Raw genomic sequence first — 19,835 nt, 5'->3', positions numbered from 1 at the left:
GATATGATATATTATAAAAATTAATCAGATTATTTTCATTGTATCTTTATTAGATGACAAATTATTATGTTTATATTTTTTTTCTTTACTTTCTTACAAACAATATATTTTGCTTATTTACATATGTGTAACTATAAGCAATGAGTAATCATTTATGTAATATTTATGTAAAAAAGAAAGAAAAATCACGATAATTGTGTCTTGTGAAAAAAATAATATTGAAAGATAATATTGTTAATAATATTAAAAAATAATATTATTTTATTTGATGTTTTACTCGTTGTTAGTCACCACAAAATTTACTATTTTATACATGTATATGATTTGAATATTTTTAGTTCATTATATATATTTATGTACAGAATATTATAAAAAATAATTTTCTTTTCTAATATTTTCATCGACTTCATTTTGTTATAAAGTACAGGAAAGATATCAAATTGGGATATCTCTTAAATATCACATAAAAAGATGCATTAAACATGGTGGCAGTGCTAACAGAGAACATTATTTGATCTCTTGAAATATTTCTCATGTTAAAGCACCAAGTTACTTAAATATGATCTATTAAAAAATTTATTTACATATTGTTTCTTTCCTTTTTTAAAAATATAACATGCTTATATCATTGTTCGATTGTACATAATGAAAATACATTTATATTAAAATTTGTTATTTTTTTCAAAAGCACATATTGCACAAATAGAGAATAAGTGAAATGTGTATAAAATGACTCAATACTAACACACTGTTTTAAGTATGATTTCTATCATTCTATATCTTATGCTGCGATAGCGTTTCCTTTTTCATGGAAATTTCTGTTGACGCAACAGAATAACTATCGTGTTTGATTACAGATTAATATGTTTGTTAAATAAATATCGATTTTGCTTTATCATGTACTTGTGCACACAGCTACGTGATTAGGAAATACACATTCTGTAGTCTTATCCATTTTCCCTATTCTATAGAATAAGAAAAAGTTAACAGTAGACATATATTTAGAAAATTAATTATGGAGCGATGATGAACTTAAGCACATTTGTTAAAGATGATAGTAGTAGTAATAATATTGTTATCAACAACTATATTCGAGCAAAAGAAAAATATATTACACACATACATACAAACACACATTCATTCATTGAAATTTATGGAATTTACCCAAATTAGTATAAAGTTTTATTGTGTAGTAATTTAATGTTAATTTTTGACGTGATATTAAAGGGGGAAACAGAAAAAATAAATATAATTTACACTTGAAACATGATAAAAAATTCAAGTGTTTTAAAAATTAAAAACCTAGCTCGAAAAAATACGTTTTCTTTGAGAACACAAAATAGTGAAATGACTGTTATATATTACTTCTTTCTTTTTTGTAATAAAATTTTTTTAAAAAATTTTTCTCTAATATTTTAATTAAAAACGAATAAAGATATTTTTTGAAATGAAATACATAAATATCACGTACTCTTTCGAACATTTGAGAAACAGTAATATTGATCAATGTGTTTGGTGATGCTGTGTTGGCGAATTAATAAATATAGTCGTACAATGTGCGCATTAAACATATACCAAACATACGTCTAACATAGTGAACAGACATAAGAGATGAGTACAATATTGGAGCTAAATTATGTATCTCGTTTCGATGGTGGTATCAAATGATCCGGCAATTCTGCAGGTAGGTCATAACCTTCAAGTTTTACATTAATTAAATGCATTGCTAAGGCAAATTCATCAGAATCCAAAAATCCATCTTTATCGATATCAGATAATTTCCAAATTCTACCAAGCACATTATTTGGTAATTTCGATTTCACCATTTCCGATTTTGCTGCTGAAAATGTGATTTCAAAAGGATATTAATAACAGAAAATTAAAAAAAAATTAAAATATCATATACCACAAAGATATATTGTATTAAAATATATTTTATATATATTTAAGTTTCGATCGCTTTATTTAAAATAAAAACATGTTATTAATTCGAATTAATTGAATTTCAAATATAAGAGTTAATATATTACATGTACTAAGATCTTACCCGCTCCTGAAATTTTTCCATCACATGGACCGAGCTTTTCAAATATCAAATTATACTTGTATCTTTCCTTATTAACAATCCATTCTGGTTCACCTGCACCAGCATCGATACCTTCTCCTCGTTTATATCCGAATGGACTCACTTGATCTTCCACACCTTCAAATGCACCACCTATCATATAAAATATTATGCATAAAATTTGTATCATATTATTTAAATATTATAGAAAACAATAAAAAGATCGATTTTCATTAAGAATTATTTTTTTTTTCAAAATAATGTATGGAAAACAAATAAGTAATGAAGGAAACAGTAGTCACATTCATCTTCGCCTTACGAGCATGTAAATTGATGTTTTATCATACTGAATTAAATGGTTTCTCAGAAACGTTCGTTTACTACAAAGTAGTTCATTTAATGAAACATTCTAGAAAACATCTATTTACTATAAAATTACTCAATCATGCAAACTTAAAAAATTAATAAATAGAATATAAACATTTATGTATTTGTATTTCTAGCCTAGAATATATTTTTATGAAAATATTCACATACAAATTATACAAGTAAAAGATATAAATACAAAATGATACCTTTAACAAGTGAGTCTGATGTTGTGCTGACTTCTTCATGAGGGATCATAGCCATGAGTTGGGCAATGTCTTTAACAAGCATATTATCAACTACTTCTAAAAGCTTAGGTTTCAAAGAATTAAATTTACTAAAATCATGGTGAGCTAAAGATTCTTGCATTTTTTTCAAGTCTGGAAAATCGCCAGGCGATATTTGTTGTTCCCTTTGTATTTGATCATAAATTTGACCTAAATTTTTGATAAGTTCTTTCTTTCTAGTGTCTTTACCAAACATACTAGGCATATCTTTTCTTAAAGCACTGATTATATAAGCGTGTACCTGTGAATCAGTACGTAATTTTATCATTTCTTAAAACAATTTAACCGATATCGATTGATTAGTACCAAGGAGTAGTAATCGATAAGTTATAATTTTTTTCCCTTACCTTCGCTAATCGTGCGCGTTTAATCAAGTCATTGAGTTTCCTAAGTGCCGCATTTCTAGGCAATGATTGCATATCTCTGAATAAATCTTGTTCTTCATCTTCAAATAACCTGAAAAAAAAATTACGCTGTCTATTATAGGAAAAATTATATTTAATAATTAATTTTGTATAACAAGTAGAAAAATGTTCTTAACGTGAAATAATAAAAAGTATTGTATTTATATAGTACAAAGTACAACTAACCTTTTATTTACATCATATCTCAAAGGTTGATCCCAAAATGATCCAATATATACCCTGGCTACTTCAGGAGTTTGTAAAACTTTCCCTAAGGACCACATCAATGCTCCATATACTCTCATGAGCTGTTGATGATCGATCATATCAGCTTTATTGAGTACAATTCTAATTTTATCATCGTGACCGCGTAATGCTTCAATTAATCTTCTAAATTCATCAGAAATATCAAGCTTGTGCGCGTCGAACAGTAAAATGATCCTGTCTACTCGCTCGGCAAACCATTCCATAACACCAGTAAAATCATAACCTCTGTCAACCTAATATGAAAGATACTGGCTTTTTATTAAATTTATAAACTTGATTTATTAATAAAAATTGAAAAAATACATACCCTTTGTTTTTCGCCTGATAAGATACCAGGTGTATCTACTATAGATATGCCTTTTAAAACAGGAGATGCAACAGTGGAACATTGAAATCTATTAAGAAAAGCATTCCCAAATTTGGAGAGAGGACGAAATTGTTTGTTTGGGTCAACAACTAAAGCATTCCCAGGGATCACACGCTCATTTTCATGATACATAACTGCAATGAAGCGATCTGTCGTTGGTTCAGGTCCGATTCTTATTCCAGGAAAGTCTCGTTCTAGCAAATACTTGATGAAGGTAGTTTTTCCAGTTGAGTATTGTCCAACCAAAAGGATCATGGGTTTTGCATCAAAGTCCGGATCATCAAGTTGAGGTGAATGAAAATCATGAAATTGGTAATGCTGCTCGAGTGGCAGCAATTTAGACTTGTATATTTTTTTAAGGCCGTCAGCAACATTTTCAAAGATATCCTGTTTACTGCTATCGTCTCGGCCTAACCAGCTAAACATTTCGTCAGAAGATGGTTCTGAAAATATAACAAGACACTACATTATCTGTATTAGAAGAAAATATGTTGATATGTTTTTGAACATTTTTTATTTCAAAGAAATAAAAAGATAAGATCGCAATCTTGCTTAATTCGTATTTAATAACTCAGCTTTGACGTAACAAATTACGAAAGTCTTTCTCTTTCTCCTCCCTGTTTCTGACAATTTGAATTACAGATAGTTTTATGACCAAACGTCATGTGCAACACATGTATCGTACACATATTTATAACGAGACAAAACAAGAGAAGAAGAAAGTATGATGAAAATTTGGGAGGAGAGCATGAAATAAATCTAACCTCTCGGTCTGATTCTAGTAAAATGCACAAGCAGTGACAAGCACGATCAAACACTGACACTATCATACGGCACGGCACGTTTGACAACCCGTACAACTTACGTGTTAGAACTGATTATATTCACGTACTATGTTTTAGAAAAGTTTCGATCTTGGAAAACTTGGCAATTTAATTTTATTTTCGAAGCATAGACTGTGATCGATCGAAACGAGAACTGTCTAATGACCGAACACGTTGAACATAAGAAAACAACCGGCGACTACGCGCGACCACTCAACAGACCACGTCACGAGCAATTCTATATCGATACGACTGCGCATCTCAGTACTCCTCCTTCCATTCTCTAGTCTATTACCCATCTCTCTCTCTCTCTCTCTCTCTCTCTCTCTCTCTCTCTCTCTCTCTCTCTCTCTCTCTCTCTCTCTGCGTTTCTCCCTCCTTTTCTATCTTTTTCCCTCCACTACATATCTCTTCTAACCTTCTCTCTTTCTCTCTCTGTCTCCACCTTTTTCTTTTCCTATACCTTCTTCTCTTTCTTTTTATCTACTTGCTTGTTGCGCTATTAGTACCTTTGCTTCTTTTTTTTTTTTTTTTAATAAATGTTTCTCCTTCTGTTTCAACAGATGCTGTCCTATCAATAGGAGAAAATGTTACGAAAATGTGCATTTACCAAGAGTACGTGTAACTAAACAGTTCTGATCAATTAAATTGTCGCGAGTGGTTTGGAATTGATGAACTGGAGATAAATGAATGCACGCATAGTGACTTCAAAGGCGATGATTTTAAAGAATAATTATATTTCGAGCGATGTCGCAATGAATTCGAAAAGAGCGAACGATAAATGCATAAAAGTTAATTCAGCGTGATGTGATAACATAATTTCGGAGTTTTTCTTTTTTTTTCTTTTTGCACTCCTCTTTCTGCTGACTGATTCATGCATCTGTGTGTACTTGCGTAAGTGATACACGTATATTCTCTATGTAAGGCACACGCACGTATTCAGCTTTATCTCGAAATGAGCGCACTGTTACGTGTCACTATTAGTCGAGGTCGGTCATATTCCAGCTATGATACATTACATACATATTTGTAGGTTCACTCGTTTGCTGATCTATTTATCTATCTAAAATAAAATCAAAAGCTAACGAACAAAGAAAGAGAAAAAGATGTAACCGTAAGATGTAATCTCAATTACTAGCGAATTATATTTCAATTTAATACTGACAGCGATGCATGTACATGAATGGAACAATAGGACAATATGGAATATGGAAATGTTATGTATTCATTCATTTATTTATTTATAAAATGGTATATACGTAGTTATTGATGATTGGCAACAATCGGTAAAACATAACTTATGTTACAATCGGTGAAACATAATATAATCATTTTAAATATAATACATTATATTTATATTCCATATATACGTGCATATATATCGGTTGATATCAACTCGGTAACATGTAATCGACACGTTCACGCATATCTTCCATTTGGGCATTTGAATTCAACGGAAAGAGTGCTTGGAATAATCGTTCTCGTATTGCGTAACGAGACATGCAAAACATTCAGTGTCATTTGTTGCGTAAGCAACGCGGACACATCCTGGTTAAACGATTTTGTGCCAATTTAGTAATCTTAACCAACTTCGCTCGAATTAGAATTGATTCGTATGATACAGCACACTTTGTTCATGGTTGCATGCGCTATCACTATCATGGATGTGTATTAGACCGAAGGTTCTCCTTTTGCAAGATGGATCATCGAGTATAAACAATTATAGATATTTTATTAAAGAATTAATTAAAGAAAATCACGTAAGCAGGCATTCAGCATCCCAGTCGTTGGGAATCACGTTTTCCCATAACTTTGTCAAGGTTTTTAGTAGACACGGCGTGCCACACTTTGGTATACTCATATAATGCGATGCTATCGGTTCCGTATTATTTAGATATTTCAACTACAAAAAGAGTAAAAAACAAAAAAAATAACGAAAGAAAGGAAGAAAACTCAGAAAGAGAAGAAAGGAAATAATTAGACGAAACAAACATTAGCAAGAAGTAATACCTTGATTTCGGTGTTTGCAGAATTAGACGCAGCGTGCAATTCAAAAATAATCGTCGAGCCATAATCGGGTTTAAAGTATTCATCCGTAAATCCCATGGTCCTTAACAGATTAACGAGAGTTATATCATGAGCGGAATAAAGATACGCTCGTCTTGTATCTTGACCATTGTTAAAAGCTTGTAAATGTTTCAAAATTTCTTTCAACAACGGGCCTGAAATGTATTATCGCTTGTACAAGATATACAACAACAGTAAGTGCATTTTCTTAGTCACAATTGTTACAATACATGCACAGTGAATATTCGTATACTTATACCTCCGCGAAGTCGCTGTTGCAACGTATTGCTCGTAAATATGGCTAAGCTACGAGCTGCGATCTCACGCATTTGCCAATTGTAGTATTTGCTCGTCCATTCGGGTAGTTTCAAACCGTTACGTTCCTCGATTTCCAAAGTATTGTACAGAAATTCAACATCTGTGATTGTCGAGATATTTTCCCCGGTATATTTGGAAAGTTCTTCATAATATTTGGCCGATGGAGTAGTTCCTGGACGTGTGGACTCATTCACATACGCTTCATTTAAAGCTCTCTCTAATCTTGGACAAGGATACTTAACTACGATTATCTGAAAATTGCACACTGTTAGTTTGTAACACATCAGACACGCGGTTTTATCTATTGGATCTTCAATATCGAAAGTAATTTGCTGACATGTATAATACCTTGTCCAAATGTCTGGGAGTGGAATGAACAGGGACAGGACGCCAAATTAAACCTGGCACAAATATTTCCTCGGTCGTTGGTGGATACAAAGCAGCTAGTAAAGCTTGTGCAGACATTATGCACCGATCCGCGTAACTGCTTTCGATCAAAGACAAATCGCTTTCGTATTTGTTGCCGATTATCGAACCATATTCGTTACGAATCCATTGACCAACGTTGTACATTCGTAACATACCTTCCTGTACATAGTATCGAATAATTATACAATTACACAGACATATGCATTGACAATTTCCTTAAAAAAAAATAATGAAACATCGGGACGCGTCCATTTCCGATCTGATGACGATAAAAATAAACGAATTCATTTTTCGAAACCTTAGTTAAAATTCCCCAGCCTCCTTGCCAATTGTAATCCCGATACGGATCGTTTGGATAAGTTGACGTTGGAGTGCGATCCCCATGTCGAAAAACCTGTCGGAGTCATTAACAAGATTAATAATCGCAAGAGGAGAGCATTACTGATTATCGTATATTAGAAAACCGACACATGCACTTACAAATATCACCTGTCGCAAGGATGTTTGATCGTCGGTTGGATCGACCGTGGATGCAAACGCCGCATAGGCGAATAGTATAGAACCGATTATAATAACGAGTACCGAAACCGTTACTCGGATACTCATGTTAGTTAGTCGACGATTGTGACTTGGTCTCTGTCGGATGTGTTCACTCATAATAAGTGAGCTCGTCTCGTTCGTCGTTATCGCTAGCTACATAAAAGTCATTTACTTCGGGACGGCGAGATTATATCTATTTTCAGTACGGACATTAAACAACTCGACTCAATCTTTTGTTGATTATGTTTGCCGTGATAACGTTACTTATGCTTACGATCGTTGCCCCCATAGCTTTCCCATTGCGTCAGTATTTGGTTTTATTCGTTGCGCACGTTACATTCGTTACTAGTCAAAAACAAGTGATACGTACATGCATTTTATTGTTAGAAGATACGTGTGGCACGTAGGAATGAAGAAACGGAAACGATATTGTCGAGAGAGAGGAAATTAAGATGTAAAGACGAGATATACGAATCAATTACTCGACGAAACGTAAGCAGTGGCATACACTTGGTAGATAGAAAGTCGATGACTACGTTTCTTGCAACAGCAGATTAAATGTGCGTATCAGGGACAAAGAGTATCAACGTAATCGGTATGTTCCATGCTCCGCCACGAAGATCGTACTTGACACTAGAGCGCGCTTGTATCGTTGATACACAGCACACGAAACGAGATGGTAGGAAACACGATGTGGAAGAGAATGCATGTACTTGAATAAGGCTCATGTGACTTTACGGAAGAAATCTCAATTACATTCCCAAAATTTATTATCGATAAACTTCATTCTTTCGCGTGATGAGATCGTGCGAAAGATTTCCTCCCTCGCTGCGGAAAAATTAAAAGTATAAAAGCGTATTCTCGGTCTGCATTTTTCTAGATGTTCATTATGAAGAAATTTAATGTAAATTTCCTAGAAATTTAATGTTAAATTAATCCATTTGAAATGATTCCTGCTTGAATGATTTACTCTCATTTGAATTTTGCTTGCAATTAGAATGTCCTGTTGTATTATTAATCATCAGCGGCAACGATAACGACACTGAAGAACGTTCATGTACCAATTTATTTACAATATCGTACTATTGTAAATAATATAACTAATACAGCATTGATATAATAATTTGTAACATAACTAATATAACACTAATATAATAATATATAGGTAATAATACGATACAACTAATACAATGCTAATGTAAAAACACTACAAACACTAGTACGTTTTGGTTACCAGGTGATCGGTATCTTTGAATTCGTTCGTTTGCAATAAAAAAAAAGCGGGAGGGGAGAGAAGGAGGAATAAAGAAATAGGATAAAAAGAAGATAATAGTAGAGGTATGCAGAAACGCAGGATACATGTATTGGATTTATTTTCGTTTAATTTTACATAAAACGGCGTGTTCACACGCCGATAGTTGAAACGAATGGCATTCGTTCAAAAGTACAATCGATGTATTTAGTTAGGAAGAAAATAAATAAACATAATGCACAAGTATTAAGCTAGACGAGCAATAGACATCGATGTCAGTTTGCTAATACAAAAATAACGCCCCTGGCGAATGAGACTATTTTCGCATAGAATATTAAGTGAAGACTGGTGTAAATTGTCGCTGTTCGTTGACTCTACGAGAGGCACGATTGAAAGCTAATAAATTCAAGGATAAATTATAGAATCGATCTGTAATTAGAGATTTAAACTTGTAAGCTTCCGATAATAACAGTTGATATATATTCCAATGCTCGGAATTAATTACACTGGATCGTGAATAGTAGCTCTGTCGTGTTATTTTACTATTCATTTCAGAAATTCGTATGCGTGCTTATAAACGCGCGAATACATACACAAATACGAGTGGCATAACTTTATGACTAGAACAATGACTAGATTGTAACCGATCTGACATCCTACTCGACGCTTTAAAGAAATAAGACACGTAGGAAAAAGTATGGGAATGTGAGATAGAAATGATTGATCGCAAGTACGAACGATTTAATTTAGATGTGTTTTGCTAATTTGCAGAGACTAAAGTAACTGAAATTCACCGGATCGTAATTTCGTTCTGCGGCAGAGGCTAAAGACAGGGAAACGAATGAACGAACGAACGAATTCGTGTTGTAAGTAAACATTCATGATGTTAAAGCTTGAGATCGAAATGACATCGATCAAGCGAACCGGTGTTTTTTCATCTAGGGCTGTTCGGAACGACGTCGTCGACCAGGACCTCCGGCATAATTCGCCGCTGCTAATCCCATTAAATGTTTCGCCGCTTGAGACCCGCTGAACCCGCGACTCAAACCTAGATCCAGTCCTCGTTTGTTACTGCAAAAAGAAGTCCAAACAGCAACAATCAAAACGCGAAACTTTTACGATTAACGCGCTGAATATTTGAATTTGTACAGGTATAAATTATCGCGTAGGAAAATACCAAGTATTTTCCTCGAATAGTAGCCTCAAACTCGTATATCGATGGATATTTTTGTAAAATTACTATACTGTTCAGGTGTACTACGATGCGCAGTAACATGCACTGAGGCACATTGAACATTTTCTTCAATTATCTGCAACTCGATAACTGACGCGTGCAGAATATAGATTTACATGACATGTTTTTTTATTTATTTTATCATGTACATTCAAAAAAGGAGCGAATAATCAACAGCAGGTTATTGTATATGCAAAAATTATTAAGTTTAAAATTTTTTAATCGACGCTACACGTGTGTCTGTATAACGATAGATTTTCGAGCTCGATTTTCTCGAAAGTTTTCTCAAAATTTAAATAAATTACTTTTATATCTAGATCACCTTCTAACCACGATAATGTTATTAATTCTATTAATAGTAATAATAACAATTAACTCTCTAATAATGATTACTCACTTTTCCAGCTCCGGATTGCGGATCATAGTGTGACCGAGCCGAATTATTTCCATTAGCGCTTCCGGATCTTCTTCGTCGAATTGACTCCAGTAACCTTGTTGTCTACAATATAAAAGTGTCAGTGTCTTTTAACAGAAGTGTTCGCACCTAGTTGAGAAATATTACGAGCTTCGCGCTGTGACAATGCTAGCAGTGACGTTTTCATTGGTTACGCGGCCAAGTTTCTTTTCTTTTCTTTTTTTTTTTTTTTTTTTTCACTGGACCTGTTCGCGGCTATCCCATCTCGTTTCAACGACATTTAACTATCGAATTTATAACTTTCCCATTCTGGGTTATGTACGTGCATGCGGCGGTAGAATGAAGAAGCGTAACAATGCCAGTCTCTTTACTTTTAGATAGAGCACTAAGAATCGTTTCCTCTCATTAAACGACGTCCCGTCAAATGAAACTGGGTTAAACTTTCTGATGCTGCGTTCTTTCTTCTAGCCTGTCTGCATGTGCATCCTTTTTTTCTTCGTTTCTTAGACACATCTGCACTGATTCGTATTCCTATCTACATTGCCCTGATATATGAATCATACGGCTCTTGTCATGTCTTGTTTCTTGGCTAGTAGTTGTACATTTCTTTCCATCTCTGAGTATATTTTTCATTTACGACAAACGTTAAATAAAAACATCGAACGATTAATTTACTTTAATCAAATTCGTGAAAAAAGAAAAAAAGAAATGAACAAACTGATTGCGACAGGTGAGAGACTTACGGCGCAGCATTCGTCGATAGAAAAAGACCCGCGACGATCAACAGTATGTAGAATGATACGATGCCTTGCTGCATCCTTGAGAGCTGCTTTTTCAAATCTGAAACGGAAAAAAAAAAATGGTAATTTCACTTTAAAGTCAACTGAATGATTCAACACACGATTGCGTACGTATGTCACATTGTCATATAGATCGTCACGTCAAACGTCGTCGCAGCTGACATTTTTTTCACCGCTGAAATATGTTAAACGTCGCACCAATTGCGCAATCGGTTTCGAATGCATTCAGGATCAGTTGAAACGAAAACTATGGACGAGTTCAGCAGTTGGATTTTAGTTGAAACGCCGTTTATACATCAGTGAATTACAAAGAGAAGAAAATGAAAGAACATGAAGAGGAATGAAGAAAGAAAATGATAACGAAAGCAATGAGTAAAAAAAAAAAAAAAGAAGGAAGAGAACAAAGAAAGGAAAAGAGAAAGCAATAGCAAAGTCTCGACTATTTCTCTCGTTTTTCAGACCGCCGCAAAGGAGACGGGGTGGGTGCGCAATTCTGTGGCTAAAGCGACTAACAAACTATTCAAGCCACACTCTAGGAAGGAAAGACCGATCGTGGCCAACTTTTCGAGCAAATCTCTGCATTGTGCTCTCACGATCCGCAAGAAACAACTACCATACACAGCTAAATCGTTGTGGCGGTGAAAGCGTTCGTTTGCAAAGCAACTGTGTACGTGCTCTATACGTCCCTCTTGTTTCTTCCACCCCCGTAAAACAGGGTCCGTCCGAAACTCACGCTGTCCGAGGAAATTTCATTTTCGATCAAACGAAACATCCGAAAATTACAGCTTTCCAGTTCCTCTTGGTATCGATGTTCGTTCAATTAGTATTTTATCGGAAGGCAATCACGAGTCGCTTTGAGTGTGCCGAATAACCGTAACACGGGATAATTGGATTCAGCGCCACCGATGATAAATTGATGTTGACGATAGGTTTTCACACATGTACTTACAGTCGTCAGGAATAATTCGATACCGGTGGTACGTAAACACTGTCAAATTTTCAAACGCGTCAATTGTTCGTGGGTGTCTGGAATATATATATACCTTATTGTTTAATACGTTGACTGTGACGCCACGCGAAGCTTACACGTTTCGCCTGTCAAGCTAGAAAATATTATGTTATGTCAAAATGTATTATTTTGCAGCATTATCTACAGTATCGTCCGTATATGTTTGGACAAATTTGGATGACAACCATCTCAAATTTAAATGTTTCAGTCGTGGATGAATATTATAATATTAAATTTGGATAACATTAAATTATAGTATTAAATTTGGATAGATGAATATTATAATATTAAGTTTGGATAACAACCGACCATCTCAAATTTAAATATTTCAGTCCCCGAAGAATATCTATTAATATATTGATAAACGTAATAGATGATATTGAAGAATGAAAGAAGAATAATCGCAGCTGGATTAGGAATTCATTCGACAGGGATCTAAATTATTGATTTTGAAACGATGGAGATATGTATGTCATAGTAATGTACAGCTACATTTTGTGAAATGTCATCCTAAATTTTATGAAATATCAAATGTTCATTACAGATAGATCATTTTCCTTGCTTCAGTCTCAATGTATCAATTGATCCTTGTTATTGCAAGAAACAAAAGATCCTTCCACTGTAAAAGTTTACAAATGTCAGAAAAATATTATTTTTTTAATAAAAAATTGCATCGAATTATTATGAACGACAGTGTATTTATTTATGTTGTTCAATTTAATTTCTATTATCAATGATAAAAAAAATAGTTACGAAGACCAATATGGCAGTCAACTTATTGAATCGTCTCGGATTTAAACAAAAGTGAAAATCGAAGAAGGCAAAAGAAAATGACGTGAGAATCGACTGTCTTTCTCTCATTTCGTTTCTTACTTTCCATCATATGTTCGCATACGCTGTTTCCCATTTTCCGCTTTCCATCCTCCGTTCTCCGCCTTCCGTTTTCCGCTTCCCGTTTTCCATTTTCCGTTCGACTACGACTAACCAGAGTACTCGCAACACGCGCGATGAAACCGCGCTCGATCAGCCATGAAAATTCAACCACGAAGTACAGCTGCGCGTATATCGTTTCCTTCCATCCAATTATGATTCAACAAGTGGAAATATCGCGTAGACAGGTATTTGAGAATAAACTGCTGGATAGATCGGAGGATCTTTTCGAAAATATCAAGGATGGATCGGTTTAGACGGCCAGATGACGTTTCGTAAACCAGACTCGTCTTGTTTTTTTTAAACATCAGCTCGTACGGGGAAAGAGAAACGCTATTTGATTGGAAAATAATTTCGATTCGATGGTTGAGGAATGCCAGCGACAAGTGAAATTATTCATCGTTTCATTATAGTGTTTAATTAATTGCGTCGCGAGACAAATACGAACCGTACGTGTCGCGAATTATTCCCGTTGCAACATCGAGATTGAATATTTCTATATTTGCTTTTGACATTCATCGCAACGCAATAAATTACAGTAATGACGATAAATTACAATAATTTATTTCCTTCTTTCATTTCATCATTCGCCTCTGTTTATTTTGTTCTCGTTTGGTATTCAATTCGGAATATGAATATTAATACAAGTCGAACGTCGAGAGAAAATATGAGAGAAGGAAAGAGGAAAAGGATGGATGATGCAGGGGAAATGAATGCGCGAAAGATTTGTTAAACGGGGAGTGAGAAAAGAGGGAAATCATATCCTGTGTAAACGCTATTCGCGCAAACCGAATTGACAGCTTTCAAATTTAATTGAACGAGACGCGTCGAACACTGAAATAGATTATAGCATTTGCACGAGGATTTATTAAATGTCCGCGAAACATCGAAAATATCGTGGCTCGTTATCGTCAAAATCGGTGCTCCAGGTAAATTTAATCATTGCGTTCTCGGACGCGTTTCACTGTCTGTTCCTTGAAATTCGAATTGATATCAACTTGGATCCACCTTCTCTCTTACATTTTCGAAACCGTCAAACACAAATTCGCTTGCTGTACACGTACAGAAGGAGTCTAGAGCTACAATTAGATAAACACACGTTGTTTCGTCTCACGAACGAGCAGAGAGAGAGAGAAAAGAAAAAAAGGGGGAACGAAAGAACGAAAGAACGTGGTGAAAAGAAGCTAGTGTGCTGTTGCAGTTACCTTGAGAGGATCGAGATACTCCCTTATCGAGTGGACCTGGTAGAACTTTGTCAGCGATAACCTGCGACAGGCACGGTTGTTTCTTCGACAACGGGAAACCTTGCTCTGCGAATACGAATCTACCCTTCACGGTTTATATAAGCCCGCGGCTTTCCGACACTTGTTTCATCCCCCATCAGCATCCTCTATCCCCACTGCTCTGATACTCCTAAAGAACCTCGACCAATCAAACGGATCCATGTTCTACCCCCGTCCGAGCTTCCTACCCTCGATTCTCATATATCGTTCCCGGTAACCACCAACGAGCGTGACGCGAACTCAACCGCGCACACTACTATCGCCGATTCACCACGCGCTTTTTCGACCGTTCTCCTTCGTTCTCTCGTTCTTATTTTTTACTCCTTTCCTCTTCTTTCTTTTTTTCTTCTCCCTTTTTTTTTTTTTTTTTNTTTTTTGATTTTCAGAGGAAGCAAAAGTCACCAGTTGAACCTGTCCAGGCATATTGTTCCGTGTAAAAAGTGAAACATGATATAAATGTAGCAACGAATCGGTTGCGAAAGTGTTTTGGAAAGACAACGGGAGAATCAAAGGAAGAAAATGCTATCTGGCTGGTCGTTAGTCACGTTTGATCCATCGATAACAACTCCTCGAATGTAGGGTGATACAACCGAAGCGAGTTTCGTCCATTAAGCTTACCGTTTTATTTCTGTTGGCTGTTTGCTTTGCGGTTTCGCTATCGTGACAATCATAGAGATCGGCTCACGGTTTAAGTGGAGATACATGCAAAAATGAGAGAGAAAAATGAAAAGGGAACCACAGAATGAAGCAATAATAATCGCTGTTGATCGCTTATCGAGAAATATGGCAAACATGTTGCTGTTTTTTACTGACTTCGTATTACTCGATCGACTCGATTAAGATTGAAGAAAATTAATCATTGAAGAAAAGGAGAAGAAAGCAGTAACAACAGGATAGCTGTTACGATTCGGTTCTTGATTTAAGACGAGTGTACACGAGACAAGATGAAAGAAAGAGGAATCACAAAGCAAAGTAGCAATAATAACATGACAATTATTTATCGAAAAATAAATCAAAAGCAATTCTTATATCGACTCTGATTACTGATCGATCAGTCTAAAGTTAAAGAAATTAGTGACTGGAAGAAAGAGAAAAGAAGTATCAACGATAATGATTATCCTTTGATCGTCTACCGAAACGCTTTTCGTTTCGATATTGCAATACATATTGATTAGTATAGCTGGTGATTCTGAAAAATCAGTCGAAAATATGGAATAGAATTTTCTCACACGACGCATCTTTTCTTTTTTTTTTTTTTTTTAAAAAGTCGAGTTTAAAGATCTGTCAAGTCAAGTATTGAATCAAGTTAATTTTGAACTGAATAATGTGAATAAAGTCGGCTTATTTTTGTATTGTCGTCCGATATCGCTCGGTCGAAAATCGAGACACGTTTGTACATGAACATACATTTTTATAACAAACGTGTCACTTACAAACGCAAGTCCGTATGACACGAAAGAACACGCGACTCGTTCCTTGGACCGAGTTAATGAAGAAGTGGCTGTTTGCAATTCATTCTATCGTAATCAGTTTCTCTCGCGTCAATGCGCAAGGATAAAAAGCGAAAACATTTACATATTGAATTGTTTTTCTGTTTCTCCCTTCTTTCCTTTTCTATTCCCCTGCTTTTTTCATTTCTCCCTCGCCATCCTACGTATTTACAGACGTATGTTCAAGAATAGCCTTACATATCATTTATCATAGCGTTTATAACTTGTCCCTTTCACAGGGCGCCGTCTACTATTGTCGGTCGGCATGCAAATCACCCAATAGTCCATTTTAATAATGTCCCTGAAATGGTGGTGCTTACTCGAAACAAATGATCGTTGAAAGCGTATCGCATTATATGTAGAAATACTCTGAGTGAATTACCTATGCGAGAACAATGACGTGCACGTTTCGCGTTCCTATGTAGCGAGAACATGGCAAATCATCGAGAATAATGAAACTTCAGAAATTCTTTATTCTTAGAAACGAGCAAGCTAATAAAAAGACAGGAGCGGATAAATTGTGGAAGTAAGAAGAAATAGCGGAAGAGGAGAGAGAGAGAAAGAGAAATCTTGTTCACGGAAGTAACTCTTTTAATCGCGTATCAATTGCGTAAACTGATTTTCAACAGTGACAGATCATTCAGAATATTGGAAATTTGGGGAATATTTTATTTTCGAGAAACAGTGAGCTAATAAAAATAGTAGAAAGAGAAGAAGAACTTTTAACAAGTGAAACAACCGTAATGGTTAAAATGATCGATACGTAATTTCATTTTTTTTTTTTTTTTTTTTTTTTTCTAGAGACCCGACGTGATTTTCAAATCTCTAGAAACACACGGGTTGTCCTACAATTTAGCATTCTTCACGTTTCTGTGATTAAAAATATCACGTAGCGAGTAATTTATAAATGCTGACAAATGTGATAAATACGTGTTACGTCGATACTCTTTCTCTTGCTTCAGTACAAGACAAGATACACGTTTGTGCTTTCATTTTTCCATCCACATATATTATACTCTTAAACTTCGATCTAGGAAACTTTGGAGGAAAGAAATTTTGCACAACACGAAATGAATTAATTACTGCGTACGAAGAAATTTGTCAATGTGAATGAATGAATGAATGAATGAATCTTTATTTCAGCTTATTTCGGCCTAGAAATAGACCTCAGTGCCTTACATTATTCTTTACATTTTGTTTTCCGTTTTAATTCCCTTGGTTGTCAAGTTTTCCCTTATTATTTTTCCCTTACATCTAGTATTGCATACTTTAACCTTTACTTTATACTGTACATAGACTAATTAAACTAATAGAGAATGATATTTGCACACTGCCTCTACAATATTTCTCTTTGGTACTATACTTTAGTTTGGTACTTTACATTAGTTGTGTCTCTATATTTAGTTTTCTGTTACTTTTTCTCTCGTTTTCCTTCTCAATTTCTCTGAGCCAGGAAATTTGTCAATGTGAAATTCAGTCCACGGTAAATTCAATGGCAGTTCAATATCAAGTTTGCATTGATAAAGGCACACAAACGTGCATACGTGCAGCTTTCATATACCAAACTTGCGGTTATGATGATACTCTCACGTGTTTGTAACAAATATATGAAAAACGTGAAACTGTGAATAACACTTACATTACACAACGTTACGTTCAAATAAGCAGGTACAACTTCACAAGTTGTACATACAACTTTTTCAATGAAACATTTATAGAGCCCTTGCTACGTGATACTTTATTGTTATCTTTCATCCGCAGACTTTAATGGAGAACGTCCTGTACAAATAAGAACTTGTCTTCTTCACGGTGTTATATACTTTTTCGTATTTCTCGCGCTTGAATTTTTCTGATGCAATTATTACGCTTCAGTCGTCGATAGTTTCTAGTGTTAATTACCCTAGATTACGTAAATTGATTGCGGCGATGGTGTCTGCGTGACTGTATCAATAGACGTAGAGATAGGTTCATTCAGAATATTGAACCTCTAGGAATTCTTTATTTCTGGGAAACGGCGAGCTAATGAAAAGCAGAAGCGGACAAGCTGTGTAAATAACGGCAGAAGAAAAAGAGATATAATGAGGCCGGGGTTAGGGAGAAACCTCGTTCCTTTCGCGAAAGTAACATTTTAATCACTTCCGATTGCGTAAATTGATTTCAATGGCGGTCGCCGCGACCGTGTCGATTTTTCCTTTGGAGAATCGATCGGTTTATCGGTTATCAATTTGTTCGTTGAGAACCCAATAAAGGTGAAGAAGAATCGAGGAAAGCAAGCAAACGAAGAAAGAAGGAAAGAAATAAACGGGGAAATAAGAAATTGGAAAAGATCGATCCTCCTCGTTTAATCGTCACTTTTCTCCCGTCCACTCTTCAATTCTTTTCTTCTCTCTCTCTCTCTCTCTCTCTCTCTCTCTCTCTGTCTCTCTCTCTCTCTCTCTCCCTATTAGACACATCTCGTCTCGAGGAATTTGCACTTCTCGCGCGAATCAAAATAGATCGTAGAAAACGATATCGTCAGTCGTTAAAGCGAGATAACTCTCTCTCGACTTTATGGGATATTTGTCCAGACATAAACTAGAAATCAATTCGACGCCGGCCGGTGTGCTCGCTCAACGTTCGAAACGACGCTATCAGAAGAAAGCTCACGTTGCGAAAGATTGTTTCGAACGTCACGACGTAACAATTTTGTAAGTAAGAATTCCTTTCTTTCCCACCGCGAAGAAGAAGCAGAAGAACTAGATCTTTCTCACGTGGTTATTTTCAATTCAGCATAGTTTTCTCGATAGAGTTATCTCGGCTGATTGTTTCCCTCCCCAGTTTGCTCGGCGTATCACGTCCTTCGTGTGGTTTCCAACGATTGATCGAGATAGAGACGATTTGGCGCCGTGACGCGTATATATACGTGCAAGCATGTATGTTTAATAAGACGACAGAAACAGCTCTGTAGACTGTTGCTGCTTGAAGTAAGAATGATAGAAATATCCTAGCCAGTATCTCACACACCGTTCGTTCGTTTCGCACGAAACGTTTCGCTATGTTCCGAGTTCACACCATAGCTCGCGAAAACAATTGCGTTCTGCGAGGAAACGGCATGCAGCGAACTGGACAACAAACAACGGTTCACTCGGGGAGACAGAGTACGTCAGAGTACGCCTGTTCACCTGCAATTGTTCGCAATTTGCAGAACAATTCGTCACGTTCGTTAGAAGGAAAATCCGTCAGCTGTTTGAGAGCAGCTCGCGAAGAACGAGTTTCGTCCAGCGCGGAGCCAGCATCATCAGGGGATAAACGATTCACGAGACGGTATGATTTAATCCGCTTCCTCATTCCCCTGTGAAATCGAGCACTCGCGAAATCCGGAAACTCGTGCATACGCTCTCATACGCGAGGCAGCATCCACTTCCGGCTGCGTTTTCAAAATGATTCTCTATCTCTCTCTCTCTCTCTCCAGGGAACGAAAAGATCGAATCTAACGACTTTCCAAGGAT

The 19,835-nt window shown here is 35.7% G+C and overlaps 3 protein-coding genes across 8 annotated transcripts; all 3 read right to left on the bottom strand.

Annotated features, from left to right (window-relative positions):
- Positions 1 to 29: 29 nt before the first annotated feature.
- Positions 30 to 4,835, bottom strand: LOC122533304 (EH domain-containing protein 3). 3 transcript variants are annotated; one of them, XM_043662896.1, is made up of 7 exons: positions 4,521 to 4,835; positions 3,697 to 4,199; positions 3,309 to 3,622; positions 3,066 to 3,174; positions 2,641 to 2,959; positions 2,048 to 2,218; positions 30 to 1,840 (listed from the first exon to the last, which is right to left on the bottom strand). In XM_043662896.1, the coding sequence occupies exons 2-7, from the start codon at positions 4,180 to 4,182 to the stop codon at positions 1,635 to 1,637; spliced, it is 1,605 nt and encodes a 534-aa protein (XP_043518831.1). In that variant the 5' UTR covers positions 4,183 to 4,199; positions 4,521 to 4,835; the 3' UTR covers positions 30 to 1,634. The 3 variants fall into 3 exon arrangements, with proteins under 3 accessions (XP_043518831.1, XP_043518832.1, XP_043518833.1); XM_043662897.1 differs by having other exon boundaries at positions 4,622 to 4,835; XM_043662898.1 differs by having other exon boundaries at positions 4,649 to 4,835.
- A 1,083-nt stretch (positions 4,836 to 5,918) lies between these two features.
- Positions 5,919 to 8,566, bottom strand: LOC122533306 (lysosomal acid phosphatase-like). Of its 4 annotated transcripts, none has more exons than XM_043662899.1 (7): positions 8,209 to 8,566; positions 7,875 to 8,087; positions 7,693 to 7,788; positions 7,314 to 7,553; positions 6,907 to 7,216; positions 6,591 to 6,802; positions 5,919 to 6,483 (listed from the first exon to the last, which is right to left on the bottom strand). In XM_043662899.1, exons 1-7 carry the CDS (start codon positions 8,221 to 8,223, stop codon positions 6,337 to 6,339), a joined length of 1,233 nt encoding a protein of 410 aa, XP_043518834.1. In that variant the 5' UTR covers positions 8,224 to 8,566; the 3' UTR covers positions 5,919 to 6,336. The 4 variants fall into 4 exon arrangements, with proteins under 4 accessions (XP_043518834.1, XP_043518835.1, XP_043518838.1 ...); XM_043662900.1 differs by having other exon boundaries at positions 8,305 to 8,565; XM_043662903.1 differs by having other exon boundaries at positions 7,875 to 8,030; positions 8,305 to 8,565.
- A 420-nt stretch (positions 8,567 to 8,986) lies between these two features.
- Positions 8,987 to 14,918, bottom strand: LOC122533308 (diuretic hormone class 2). The gene is made up of 4 exons (XM_043662904.1): positions 14,780 to 14,918; positions 11,579 to 11,675; positions 10,818 to 10,919; positions 8,987 to 10,257 (listed from the first exon to the last, which is right to left on the bottom strand). Exons 2-4 carry the CDS (start codon positions 11,650 to 11,652, stop codon positions 10,125 to 10,127), a joined length of 309 nt encoding a protein of 102 aa, XP_043518839.1. The 5' UTR covers positions 11,653 to 11,675; positions 14,780 to 14,918; the 3' UTR covers positions 8,987 to 10,124.
- Between the last annotated feature and the right edge of the window lie 4,917 nt (positions 14,919 to 19,835).

The sequence above is a fragment of the Frieseomelitta varia genome, unplaced genomic scaffold, assembly GCF_011392965.1.
Source record: "Frieseomelitta varia isolate USP_RPSP 00005682 unplaced genomic scaffold, Fvar_1.2 scaffold_518, whole genome shotgun sequence".
NCBI classification, from domain to species: Eukaryota; Metazoa; Arthropoda; class Insecta; order Hymenoptera; family Apidae; genus Frieseomelitta; species Frieseomelitta varia.
The sequence above is the reverse complement of the archived record's forward strand: the minus strand, read 5'-3'. Positions and strand labels throughout refer to the sequence as shown.